The 13,305-nt window shown below is 41.3% G+C and overlaps 1 protein-coding gene across 10 annotated transcripts in view; it reads left to right on the top strand.

Moving 5' to 3' along the window:
- kmt2ca (lysine (K)-specific methyltransferase 2Ca) overlaps window positions 1–13,305 on the top strand; it is a 342,802-nt gene that overhangs the window by 281,189 nt on the left and 48,308 nt on the right. For 9 of the 10 annotated variants that reach the window (XM_055664102.1, XM_055664129.1, XM_055664136.1 and 6 more), the window contains 3 exons: window positions 2,165–4,684; window positions 5,763–6,097; window positions 6,532–8,345. In XM_055664102.1, coding sequence (XP_055520077.1) covers window positions 2,165–4,684; window positions 5,763–6,097; window positions 6,532–8,345 — 4,669 coding nt within the window. The remainder of the gene's footprint in view (window positions 1–2,164; window positions 4,685–5,762; window positions 6,098–6,531; window positions 8,346–13,305) is intronic. The other variant, XM_055664086.1, reaches the window with a different exon arrangement.

The following is a 13,305-nucleotide window of genomic DNA, read 5'->3' as shown; positions in this document are numbered from 1 at the left end:
TGAAATGTTGTTGAGAACACCCAGAGAATTCCATGGCATGATGTCAACTAACATTTGTTTATTTCTAATTTATTGTAAAAAACGATCTATAAACATGTTAGTTTATATTGGAAAGAATACATTTTCTTCCCTGATCATGTTAGGCGATTCACCTGACTCTAAATAAAGAAAAAGGCATATATCCAATGTTAGTGCAGGAGAAATATATTAGTCAGGAAGGATTTATTTAAGAAAGAACTGCAGATACTGGAAAGATCAAAGGTAGACAAAAATGCTGGAGAAACTCAGCGGGTGAGGCTGCATCTCTGGAGAAGGGTCTCAACCCGAAACGTCACCTATTCCTTTGCTCCATAGATGCCTCCTCACCCGCTGAGTTTCTCCAGCATTTTTGTCTACCTTCTTAGTCAGGAAGGAGATATCCTGTCTCCAAAAACCTGAAATGCTATGTTTGACAATTATGTTCCTTCGATTAGGGGAGAATTTCATTAAGATTTTCTTAGAATGAGTATGTAGTCTGTTACAATTCTCAACAGATTTCAGGTCATTTTTCTGTTTAATATGCCCTCTTGAATTCCATGTAGCTATCTTTGCAATTTAAAGCTGTAGTTTGTGCATGTATGTGTATGTATGTGGGTGATATTATGCTAAAATTGATATACATTTAAACCAGTATTTCCATTTCCTCATACATAAATCCTTATTTTAGGCCTATGAAATTTATTGACAACTAGTTTATTATGTAGGTCATCAACTTAAATCTTTCACTCTTTCCATATTTACTGCAGACCTGCTGAGTGTTTTGAATATTTCCTGCATAATTTCATATACCCAATTACTCTAGAAAACCTCCTTGAATTAAATCGGATCCTGTTACTTTCTTTCTTGATGTTATGATGGAGTTTAGACATTTAGAAATTCATCTTCATTTAGTACAAGCATGACTTTTTCTTATCCACTCTTGCTAACTCTCAGCTCTGGAGACCCGGCTTTGGTCCCAAGCTTAAGCTTATCCTTGCTGCTCTGTGTTGAGCTAACAATTTCTCCTTGTGGGTTTGTGCAAGCTTTGTGGGTTTACTCCAGATGCTTCAATTTCTCCTCTCATACCTTGGCTGATGTTTGATGGGTTAATTGTTCTGATGGAGGAAAATGGGGTACGAGCTGGTTTTGTTTTTTTTAGCTTTCCATTTCATCCCCAACAACTCTGTTACGGATGAAAGGGGAAGTTTGGGGGATAAAACTATAGGGTTAGCGTAGATGGGCACCTGATGGTTGATGTGGACCAAGGGGCCTATTTCCATGCTGCATGGCTCCATATGTTGACTCGTGCTAATGTTTGAGTAGAAACCTCTGCTAGATAGCATTCCTTTTTACAGCTATATTTATTGTATTTTTCAAACTTTAAAAATAGTGTAAGTTGCATACTTTCAGGTGGTTAATGGACCATTATTTCATTTATTTTCTTTGCTGCTAGCAAAATATTGGTGTAAAAGGTCAAAGGAAATGTTATAATAAAACATGAAAGGGTGTGAAATTATCAAAAGTTGAATAGCAAATTGCACATAAGTGGGATTTCCAGCCTTTAGCTTTCAACACTTACATCTTTCCCAAATATTCTAATGTTCTTCTGTCATACAGCAGATAAATAGGCTCTTAGATCCATGCCCATATAGACGGTTTTGCCCATCTACACTAATCCTATTTGCATTGTATGTATTCTACTATAGCTTGCCTATTTAATTGCCTATCTAAATTCTTCCTGTATGCGATGATTTTATCTCACTCCACCACCTCAGGCAGTGTTCCAGATATCAACCACACTGTAAAAAAAAACTTTCCTCACGGATCCCTTTCACAACTCCTTCTTCTTAAATCTATATTGTCATGTTTTTGATATCCCTACCATTGCAAAAAAAGATTCTATCTATCTTATCTATTCCTCTCATAATTTTATATATCTGTATCAGGTCACCCCTAAACCACTTTCGTTCCCAGCCTATTCAATATTCCTTATAACTAAAGTTCTCCAAACCAGACAACATCCTGGTGAATCTTCTTTACATCCTCATAAACACAAACTCATTCTTAAGTGTTAATGAAATTGCTTTTTATGCAAATCTGGTTCTATTTCAATTCCCCTTTAGTCATACATCATTCAATTTATCAGTTTGTATTTCATGTTGTACCAAAACAGCAAATGCGGCAAAAGAGTAAGCAACAAGCCAAGATTGAAGCTACACAGAAACTGGAACAAGTGAAACATGAGCAACAACAGCAGCAACAGTTTGGTTCGCAGCAATCAACAGCCGAGGATGATTCCAACAGTCCTACAGTAGATGAACAGGACAATGAGCAACTGTCTCCTCTACAACAGTTGCCCAAAGAAGAGTTTACAGGAGCTGAGATTCCTGGCACTCTTGCATCAATGTCATCAGACGATGTCTTTTTAAGACCACAAGCTCCTCCTCCAACCCCAAACAGGACCCCTTTGCAGGATCCATTTGCACAACCTCAGACTTCACAGCCTCAGTCAACGCAAATGTTTTCTTCAGCTGCAAATGGATCCAGGCCGTCATCTCCTTGGGATCCATATGCAAAAATGGTTGGAACACCAAGACCACCACCAGTTGCTCGGAGAAATTCAGTGCCCTCTCTCGATTCCTGTGCTGTTCCACAAGGTGTTTCCAGGACATCCCCAGCTGCTGAACAGATTGAGAAAAGTAGACCTTCCTTAGCCAATGAGTCCTTTGGCTCACCAGCACCGCCAGCCAGCATTGATCCTTGCGCAAAAGCACCAGATACTCCTCGACCAGCTATGACCATGTCAACAGATCACTTTTCAAAGCCATTCGGATTGCCAAGACCAACAATAAATCCTAATTCAATTATTACCGATCCTTTTGCTAAACCTGCACTCAGGCCTGATATGTTTCCTAGAAGTCAGCTGCCACATAACAGAATGACAACTCATGATTTTTATTTGCGATCTCAACTGGCATCAGGTCCAGCAGGTAAAGAAGGTGGCAGTGGACACTTGTTTAAGACACCGATGTTACCACATCAGTCACCACAAGACGTTTATGCATCAGTGCCTCTAACTCCAAGACGTATTCCTATTGATCCGTTTGAAAAAACTGCATTGACCCCTAGACTTATGGATGACTTTCAGCAGAACCCACTGCAGCCTCAATCTCAGGCAGTGGATCCATACGCACAGCAACCACATACACCTCGTCCTGAGCTGTATCCACAAAGTCAGAGAATTTCCCGGCTGATCCAAGGCGATATGTTTATTCAGCCAGGATCGAGATCGAGATGTTCTCCTCAAGATCCTTACGCGCAGCCTCCTGGAACACCTCGCCCAGCAACTGATCCTTACGCACAGCCCCCTGGAACACCTCGCCCAGCATCTGATCCTTACGCACAGCCCCCTGGAACACCTCGCCCAGCATCTGATCCTTACGCACAGCCACCTGGAACACCTCGCCCAGCAACTGATCCTTACGCACAGCCACCTGGAACACCTCGCCCAGCAACTGATCCTTACGCACAGCCCCCTGGAACACCTCGCCCAGCATCTGATCCTTACGCACAGCCCCCTGGAACACCTCGTCCCACAACTGATCCTTACGCACAGCCCCCTGGAACACCTCGTCCCACAACTGATCCTTATGCACAGCCCCCTGGAACACCTCGTCCCACAACTGATCCTTACGCACAGCCCCCTGGAACACCTCGTCCCACAACTGATCCTTACGCACAGCCACCTGGAACACCTCGTCCCACAACTGATCCTTACGCACAGCCCCCTGGAACACCTCGCCCAGCATCTGATCCTTACGCACAGCCACCTGGAACACCTCGCCCAGCAACTGATCCTTACGCACAGCCTCCTGGAACACCTCACCCTACAATTGATCCTTACGCACAGCCACCTTTAACTCCAAGGCCAGCTCCCATTGATCCATATGCACAGCAACCGCATACACCAAGACCTCCACACCAAACAGATATATATTCCCAGCCACCTGGAACTCCAAGGCCTGGACCTGGAGATTGTTTTGTGCAATCACCAATCAGTAAACGATATTCTGATCCATATGCACAAGCCCCTGCAACCCCAAGAGCCATTGTTACTGATGCCTTTTCACAACCTCCACAGTCTCCAAGACTCACTACAACGGAGTCATTCGACCGGCAAGCTTTGACAAGACCAGGTTTGTTGGCAAATCAGGATCTATTCTTGCAACTGCAGATCAACAGAGCCTCGAATATCCAAGATACATTTGTGCGACCTGCTGATCCACGTGGTCGAACTCCTCAGAATCCCAGGCAAGCTGGAATGTCTGATGACCCCTTTTCACCCCATGCTCCATCACTGAGGCCAACCGGTGATGCATTTGGACATATGGTACATGACCCATATGATCAACAACCGAGGACTCCAAGACCTCAGACCAATGACATGTATGTCCAGGGGAGGCTTAATCACGATGTTAGCGACCAGCAAGGAACTCCATCGGATACCCTGAATTTCAGCAGTTCCACGGAGTCACCCATAAATTCACAAGTGCAGCAGTTTCATAATGTGCCTTCAACACAAGATCAAGTCCAATCAACATTGGCGTCAGAAACTCAAAGTAACACAAGCACAGGTCATATGGGCAATGAAGAGAAGCAAAGACAGGTAAAAAGGCTTCCTTATTTTGACATTGTTCCAAAGTTAGTGATTAATTGTTTAGAGGTGACGCATTAATAAAATGCAGTTACAAACACCTACCTCAATTTGTGTAGAGAATGCAGGTAAAATGCAAGAAAACCAAAATATGTTTTCCATTTGTGATGATTTCTCAATTTATTAGCTCGTCTTAATCTTTGAAGCCTATTAGATTACCATATGACATCAAATTACGTTGGAACAGGAAAGGGGCCGTTCAACTGATTTGGCAATATCCTACAAGAACATTTTAAAAACCAAACACAGCCAGGAAAATATGTCATTAAAAACCATGAGAATAATTGGTTGAACTGGTTATGCTAGAACCAGACAAAATGATTATGAATTTACATAGTTTGGATACAATTCCAAATTTTACAAATGTAGTTAGACCAGAAGACAGACCAATGCCTTTGTGCATGTGAAAATGTGATTGGCTTTCTAAGAAAGAATCTCTCACTTCCATGTTTCACAGTGACAGTGCAGTCGTTACAGCTGTGTTTAGCAATCTTTATGAACCCAAAAAGGCCAAAATATTACTGTTTGTGAAGTGGAGATAAACAATTTTTCTCTATGCGGAATTTTTATGTGGGCAGTGATATATATGGAATCCCATACATTGTAGCAAGAAAGTCAAATTTGATAGTGAACGCAGTACTTGGTGAAAAAAGTACTTAAAACGTGTCATGAAACGGGAATTTCTTATGTTGCAATATTCCAATACGGTACCCATTATATTTTTGGTACTTGTAGAAACCGCCCAGATCATTTTGCTTTGGTAAATCTCATGGGATTTATTTCCCTTGGTCTGATGGTTATATTTTGAAAACCTCTATAAAAATAGATTTAATGCTAATTTGATATTTAGAGCATCTAGACCATGTGCATGTGTAGATTGATTCATTGCATAGCCTCCCATGAACCATTCAATTGATTTATAAGAACTTTGAGGACTCTGTCCACAATTATATATTTTTGTTTTCGATTAAGGAAGAATTAAAACATTATCTCAGTGATTGTGAGTAAGGACCATTTTAATTTGTTACAGAGACTGAGATTACGGGAACTGATTCTCCGCCAGCAACAGCAGAAAAATGCTGTCCGACAGGAAAAGAACATGCAAGAACAAGCAATGACATCTGCTGCAACACCACTGAGGCACTGGCCACAGGAGGATCTAAAAAGTCACAATGAATTATTTGGAAGGCCACCTCCACCGTATCCTGGCATTGTGCGAATTCCACTTGCATCTCAAGCTGGCCAAAGATTTCCGGACCCATTTACAAATGAACCAAGGCGACGTTTTTTAACCGATGATCAATTTAACAGACCTCAATTCTCTGGAGATGCTGCAAGAATGGTTATGAGACCCCAAGGTCCAAGGTATTACCTCCCCCCCCCCCCCCCCCCCCACCAACATCTTCCTTTTCAAGACTGAGATGCATTTTTCTTTAATTAAGGAAGTTAATAAATCTAAATTAATTTTGCTGCATATCACTTATTTCCAATAAAATAGCTATTTTGCATTAATGGTAATTTTGAAAATGTTAATTGCAGAAATTAGTCATGACTATTGACATATTAGTTCCTTTCATAACATTCGATGATCTAAAGCTTATTACTTTTGGAATAGTTTAATTACATATGGTTGCAGCTATGTGCTGTACCATAGGGATAACACTAAGTGCCTAATCCATATAATATTAGATGTTATTTGTCTCCAGTGAATGCAGAGATATAAACTGTAATGCACTGTGCTATTTTAAGGTATACTGATCGAGGTTGTGTTTTACATTGTGTATCTCCATTTTTCCTAGGTATTCTTTTGCAGGTAATGGACAGAGACCATTTGTAAGTCAGGAACACTTTCTTGCACAGCAGCAGATGCACATGCATGGTCCAGGTCTTCGACAGCAACTAAGGAGATCATTGTCTGTAGACTTTACCAGGTCTTTAAACAATCCACAGGTGAACAATGGAATGATTATTCCTCAGCATTTTCCTCCTCAGGGTATGCAAATGCAGCAGCACAATATTTTGGGTCAACCATTCATTGAACTTCGGCACAGAATGTCAGAAAGTGGGCCACGGCTTCCATTTCCATTAGCCAGTGGTTTAAATCCAGCCAGCCAGCAGCAAAGACCTGGTGAGGTAATGCCAGGACAGGGTGCCTTCTCTTCAAGTCAAGGACCAAAGTCATTGGACTCGGTGTCAAACCAACACTATATACGTAGTCAAGTGGAAAATTGCAGCAATATGGACCAGCTTAATCAGCACCAACAGCAGCAGATGCATTTACACCATCCAACTGTGCCCCTCTCTCGTTCGTTAAGTAACCCTCCAGCTAGTCATGCTTTTTCATCAGCAGTCTCCTTATCAGCCAGGTCATCTACACAAGGAGAAGGTATGGTCGAGAAACTTGATCCCGATGACACTTCAGTGAAAGATCTTGATGTGAAGGACCTTGATGGAGTAAGAGATCTAGAAGTTAAAGACTTGGATGATGAAGATTTGGAAAATTTAAATTTGGATCCAGTGGATGGAAAAGGTGATCCTGATTTGGATAATTTAGATAACATAGAAACAAATGACCCACATTTGGATGACCTGTTAAAATCAGGGGAGTTTGACCTTATTGCTTATACGGACCCTGAGCTGGATCTGGGTGATAAAAAGGATATGTTTAATGAAGAATTGGAGCTCAATGATCCAATAGATGTTAAAGTGGATGAGCATAAGACTGAAGAAGAAAATAAAGCTGACCAGGAAGCCAAAGCAGGAGAACAACCTGGCAGTTTCACTGAAAAAGAAGCAGCTGCTTTGCCCTGCGATGGATCGGCTGATAGTAGTCCGATTAAATCAGAAACTTTTACTGGTGATGGTAATCATGATACTCCATATGGTGCGAGTACAACTGATTCTGAGGCAATACATACAATGACGGATGGTACTTCCACTTCTGACTCTTGTATTGGTAGAGAACTGGAAATCACAAAGGAAGAAGAAAGAGTGGATGGTAACCAAGAATTAATGGGGGCAAGCCCATGTTTCAGTGACTCGCAGTCTTCTACCCAAACATCTATGTCCTTTGGAAGTTCGTGCAATCAGACTGGTTCTACTCCAGTCCTTTCAAATTTGCTAACTGAGACGACAGCTAATTCTGGAGTTGCATCATTGAGTTCACCTTCCAAAGTTGTGCCATCACCCCAGCCACATCCAGAAACAGGTATACCACAGTCTCCCAAAATGGCAGGTTCCCCAGGACAAATGACTGAGAACCCAATAAATCCAAACTTGCAAAGGTTAAAACGTAGTTTTTCGCAAGGTCCTTCAGGAAATCAGACCTTTTTTCAAGTCCATCCACCCAGCCAGAATTATGCACCAGGGCAAACTCCAAGTCAAAATCTGACTCTAGCCAGTCAGCCAGGACTTAGTAATCAGTCCAACACACAAATCATGCTTTCTCAGACAATGGGTTCCCAGGGGCAACGTGGGAGGCCCCTCCTTTTGGAAGAGCAACCCCTCCTTCTGCAGGACCTTTTGGAGCAAGAAAGGCAGGAGCAGCAACAGCACCGACAAATGCAGGCAATGATACGTCACCGATCTGCCGATTCCTTCTTTCCTAACATTGGTGAGTTCAGGTATAAATTGTTTTAACTTTTTTTTCGGAATCCCAACTGGAAAGTAATGAATTAGTAGGTTTAGTGATTCGGAATATATATTTTTACTGCAGGAAGGAGTTAAAGACAAAGCCAAGAGATATATCATAAATGTTTTGTGTGCGAAAAGCAGTGAAACAATAAATTAGACGAGGAAATCTAAGAGAGATGACCAAGTCAATCTTTTTTGGAAACGGTAAACACTTGAGGCAATTCCTAGGGCCTGGAAATGTTGGAGTAAATCTTACTCTGGACAAGAACTTTGATTTGTATACTGGTAAGAGAGTCAATGTCTTGAATGAAGAGGGTTAACTCCACCCCCCACTGTTATGGGCCTTTATATTCTGTTTTATTTGCCGTTTGTTCATTTTCACTCTGGTGCTTCCTTTGACCTTGAAGCAATGTGCTGTAAAATGTGAGAAACTTTTTATTAAAAATATTAGAATGAAGGGAATAAAAACAAACCAAAAGCTGGAAGCATTCAGCAGGCCGGGCAGCATCTGTGGAAGGAATAACTGAGTTAACCTTTCAATGTTATACATATACAGTGGCTTGCAAAAGTATTCATACCCCTTGAACTTTTCCACATTTTGTCACGTTACAACCACAAACGTAAATGTATTTTATTGGGATTTTATGTGATGGACCAACACAAAGTGGTGCATAATTGTGAAGTGGAAGGAAAAAATGATACATGGTTTTCAAATTTTTTTACAAATAAAAAACTGAAAAGTGTGGGGTGCAAAATTATTCAGCCCCCCTGAGTCAATACTTTGTAGAACCACCTTTCGCTGCAATTACAGCTGCAAGTTTTTTGGGGTATGTCTCTACCAGCTTTGCACATCTAGAGACTGAAATTTTTGCCCCTTCTTCTTTGCAAAATAGCTCAAGCTCAGTCAGATTGGATGGAGAGCGTCTGTTAACAGTAATTTTCATGTCTTGCCAGAGATCCTCAATTGGATTTAGATCTGGACTTTGACTGGGCCATTCTAACACATGCATATGCTTTGATCTAAACCATTCCATTGTAGCTCTGGCTGTATGTTTATGGTCATTGTCCTGCTGGAAGGTGAACCTCTGCCCCAGTGTCGTCTTTTGCAGACTCTAACAGGTTTTCTTCCAAGATTGCCCTGTATTTGCCTCCATCCATCTTCCCATCAACTCTGACCAGCTTCCCTGTCCCTGCTGAAGAAAAGCATCCCCACAGCATGATGCTGCCACCACCATGTTTCACAGTGGGGATTGTGTGTTCAGGGTGATGTGCAGTGTTAGTTTTCCGCCACACATAGCGTTTTGCATTTAGGCCAAAAACTTCAATTTTGGTCTCATCTGATCAGAGCACCTTCTTCCACATGTCTGCTGTGTCCCCCACATGGCTTGTGGCAAACTGCAAACGGGACTTCTCATGGCTTTTTTTCAACAATGGCTTTCTTCTTGCCACTCTTCCATAAAGGCCCGATTTGTAGAGTGCACAACTAATAGTTGTCCTGTGGACAGATTCTCCCACCTGAGCTGTAGATCTCTGCAGCTCCTCCAGAGTTACCATCGGCCTCTTGGCTGCTTCTCTGATCAATGCTCTCCTTGCCCGGCCTGTCAGTTTAGGTCGACGGCCATGTCTTGGTAGGTTTGCAGTTGTGCCATTCTCTTTCCATTTTCGGATGATGGATTGAACAGTGCTCCGTGAGATGTTCAAAGCTTGGGATATTTTTTTTATAACCTAACCCTGCTTTAAACCTCTCCTCCAACTTTATCCCTGACCTGTCTGGTGTGTTCCTTGGGCTTCATGATGCTGTTTGTTCACTAATGTTCTCTAACAAACCTCTGAGGACTTCACAGAATAGCTGTATTTATACTGAGATTAGATTACACACAAGTGGACTCTATTTACTAATTAGGTGACTTCTGAAGGCAATTGGTTGCACTGGATTTTATTTAGGGGTATCAGAGTAAAGGGGGCTGAATACTTTTGCACGCCATACTTTTCAGTTTTTTATTTGTAAAAAAATGTGAAAACCATGTATAATTTTCCTTCCACTTCACAATTATGCGCCACTTTGTGTTGGTCTATCACATAAAATCCCAATAAAATACATTTACGTTTGTGGTTGTAACGTGACAAAATGTAGAAAAGTTCAAGGGGTATAAATACTTTTGCAAGCCACTGTAATTCTGTTGCAAAGAACAAACTGCTGGAGGAATTCATTAGGTCAGGTAGCATCTGTAGAGGGAAACAGATTGACAGACAAAGTTTCTATTTTTTTCTTTCTAAAGATCCTGTCTGACCTGAATGTTCCCAGAATTTTTATTTTTAGAATGAAGGATTCTAGTTTATGTAGCATGCTGCGATATAACAAAATTGTATAAAGAAAATATCTCAGTAGTTAGACACAAAGTGTTGGAATAACTCAACGGGTCAGGCAGCATCTCTGGAGAAAACGAATGGGTGACATTAAGGGTTCTTACCCAATATATCACGTATTCTTTTTCTCCAGATGTGCTGCCGGACCCGCTCAGTTACCCCAGCACTTGTGTATATCTTTGGTATAAACCAGCATCTGCAGTTTCTTTCTCCAACGGTCTCCAGGGCTTGCAGCAAATAATTCCAAACTCGGTGAAACGAAGAGTACTTAGAAATGAGGTTTGCAATTCCTCCCCAGAATAAAGGAAAGTGAAATATTTACACTAGTTTAAGATTATTAACAGTGCCAAGTTGTTTCTGCATTCCACCAGCAATAAACATACGATCCTGATGTTAAGACCCAAGGTGATTGATAATCTGTCTGTTTACACCACGGCCATGACACAACACAGCTGTAGCATTACTGGACTCTTAATGTCAGAAACACTCAATGTCACTAGTTCCAGGTTTGTTGACTGAGAGAGGTGATTTTTTTTAACTTCGCAGCTTTATTGAATGGATAACCCACACCCCAATTCTAAGCGATCTGGCCTTGGAAAACAAATAAATTCAATATTTTGTTCTCCAAGATTCCAGATTTAGATTTGAAGACAATCAAATAGCAATTAGGACTGAAGTGTGTTCTTCTTTGTCTCCATTATTTCCCTTTCTCTGGTCTCTCTAAGTCTACCATTGGTTATGTTTAAGAGGGAGTTAGATGTGGCCCTTGTGGCTAAAGGGATCAGGGGGTATGGAGAGAAGGCAGGTACGGGATACTGAGTTGGATGATCAGCCATAATCATATTGAATGGCGGTGCAGACTCGAAGGGCCGAATGGCCTACTCCTGCACTTATTTTCTATGTTTCTATGCTGAATTAGTATACGCCTACCCTCGCTAACAATGGGCCCACCAGGACACCACCCTGACAGAGGTCATTTATTGCCAGCCCTGATTGATCCTGGTCTTTTCTCACCTCCAGCTCTTCACCCCCATCCCCTACTTTCAGTCTGAAGAAGGGTCCCGACCCAAAACGTCATCCAACCTTTCTCTCCTGAGATGCTGCCTGACCCACTGAGCTACTCCAGCACTATCTTAAGTATTTCAGCCAGCCTAGTTTGCTTTTGGATGTGGTAGCACATCAATGTAAATTTAAATTGCTCAATTTTATTGACCACGGAATGTGATGAACATTTGTATAGATGGTTCTGTCACAGTGGTGTTAGGTGAGGAATTCCACAATTGTACACTAGTGGTTTATACATCCTAATCATGACATGCCAGGAAATATTGCAGGGATGGTGTTTGCATGCCATTGCTGCATCAATCCCTCCTGCAGTCCAACCCAGCCGATATGATTTTTTTTCAGATTCAAAGAGAGCAGATGCCAATCCACTAGGAATCCTTTATTTGTAATCAGTTTGGAAGCAATTGGAGGGGAGTTCCAAAATCACCGACCAGTACTAAATGTGATTTGTTTCAGTGTCACACTGCACCAATGCCAGATCCTATTCCATTGGCCGTTTGTGTTTCTTCCACACCAGAATCTGAAACATACTGGTTTAGAATCAGTAAAAAACAAATTATAAATACAAGGATATAAGAAGTAATGAACGATAATAATGTTGGTTTCTTTATGATTACACGCAGATCAAGGTAATTTACATCCTTTTAGAAGAGACAAAGTGCTGAAGTAACTCAGCGGGGTCCGGCAGCATCTCTGGAGAACATGGATTGGAGACGTTTCGAGTCGGGACCCTCTAGTCTGAAGAAGAGTCCTGACCCGAAAGGTCATCTATCCATGTTCTCCAGAGGCTGCCTGACCTGCTGAGTTACTCCAGCACTTTGTTAACCATCATCTGTCTTGTGTCTACATCTTTTTTTTTTAAACAGGGATAGAAACATTTTTATGACATTCTTATTGTATGCAATCAGTGCATCTATTTTATGAATGCAGCCACTGTCTATTGTATCAAAATTCAGATATTCCTTAAGCATGGTATTTAAATACAGGATGTGATAAATAACTATGCAGATGTGGGCTATGTAGTGTTGATTACAAAACATTTGTTGAAAAGTTTCTGACCCCCAATACAAAATATGACAAATTATACATTTTAATCTACATTTCTTACTATGTAAGTTACTTTCTTTCTTTTTGTCACATTGATTGTATTAGTTATAACACAGTTCTATTATAACACGTCTCCACAATGCCCAGATAAGTACAAATTCAATATAATTTGCGATTGATGAATTTGGGAATCAGGTGTTCAATGCCGCTTAGGACAAGTGTGTCCATACCCGCGAAACTCCAACACAAGATCAGATATGTAGCTGACATTTCAGGTCGAGACACTTCTTCAACGGCGTCTGAAGAAAGATCTTAACCTGAAACATCACCTATTCCTTTTCTCCAGAGATGCTGTGTGACACGCTGAGTTAATCCAGCTTTTTGTGTCCATCTTCGGTGTAAACCAGCATCTGCAGTTCCTTCCTACACAATATCAGATATGTCTGGATGGATTGTGCGCA

This window comes from Leucoraja erinacea, chromosome 2 (assembly GCF_028641065.1).
Source record: "Leucoraja erinacea ecotype New England chromosome 2, Leri_hhj_1, whole genome shotgun sequence".
Classification (NCBI taxonomy): domain Eukaryota; kingdom Metazoa; phylum Chordata; class Chondrichthyes; order Rajiformes; family Rajidae; genus Leucoraja; species Leucoraja erinaceus.
This window is presented reverse-complemented; position numbering and strand designations above follow the sequence as displayed.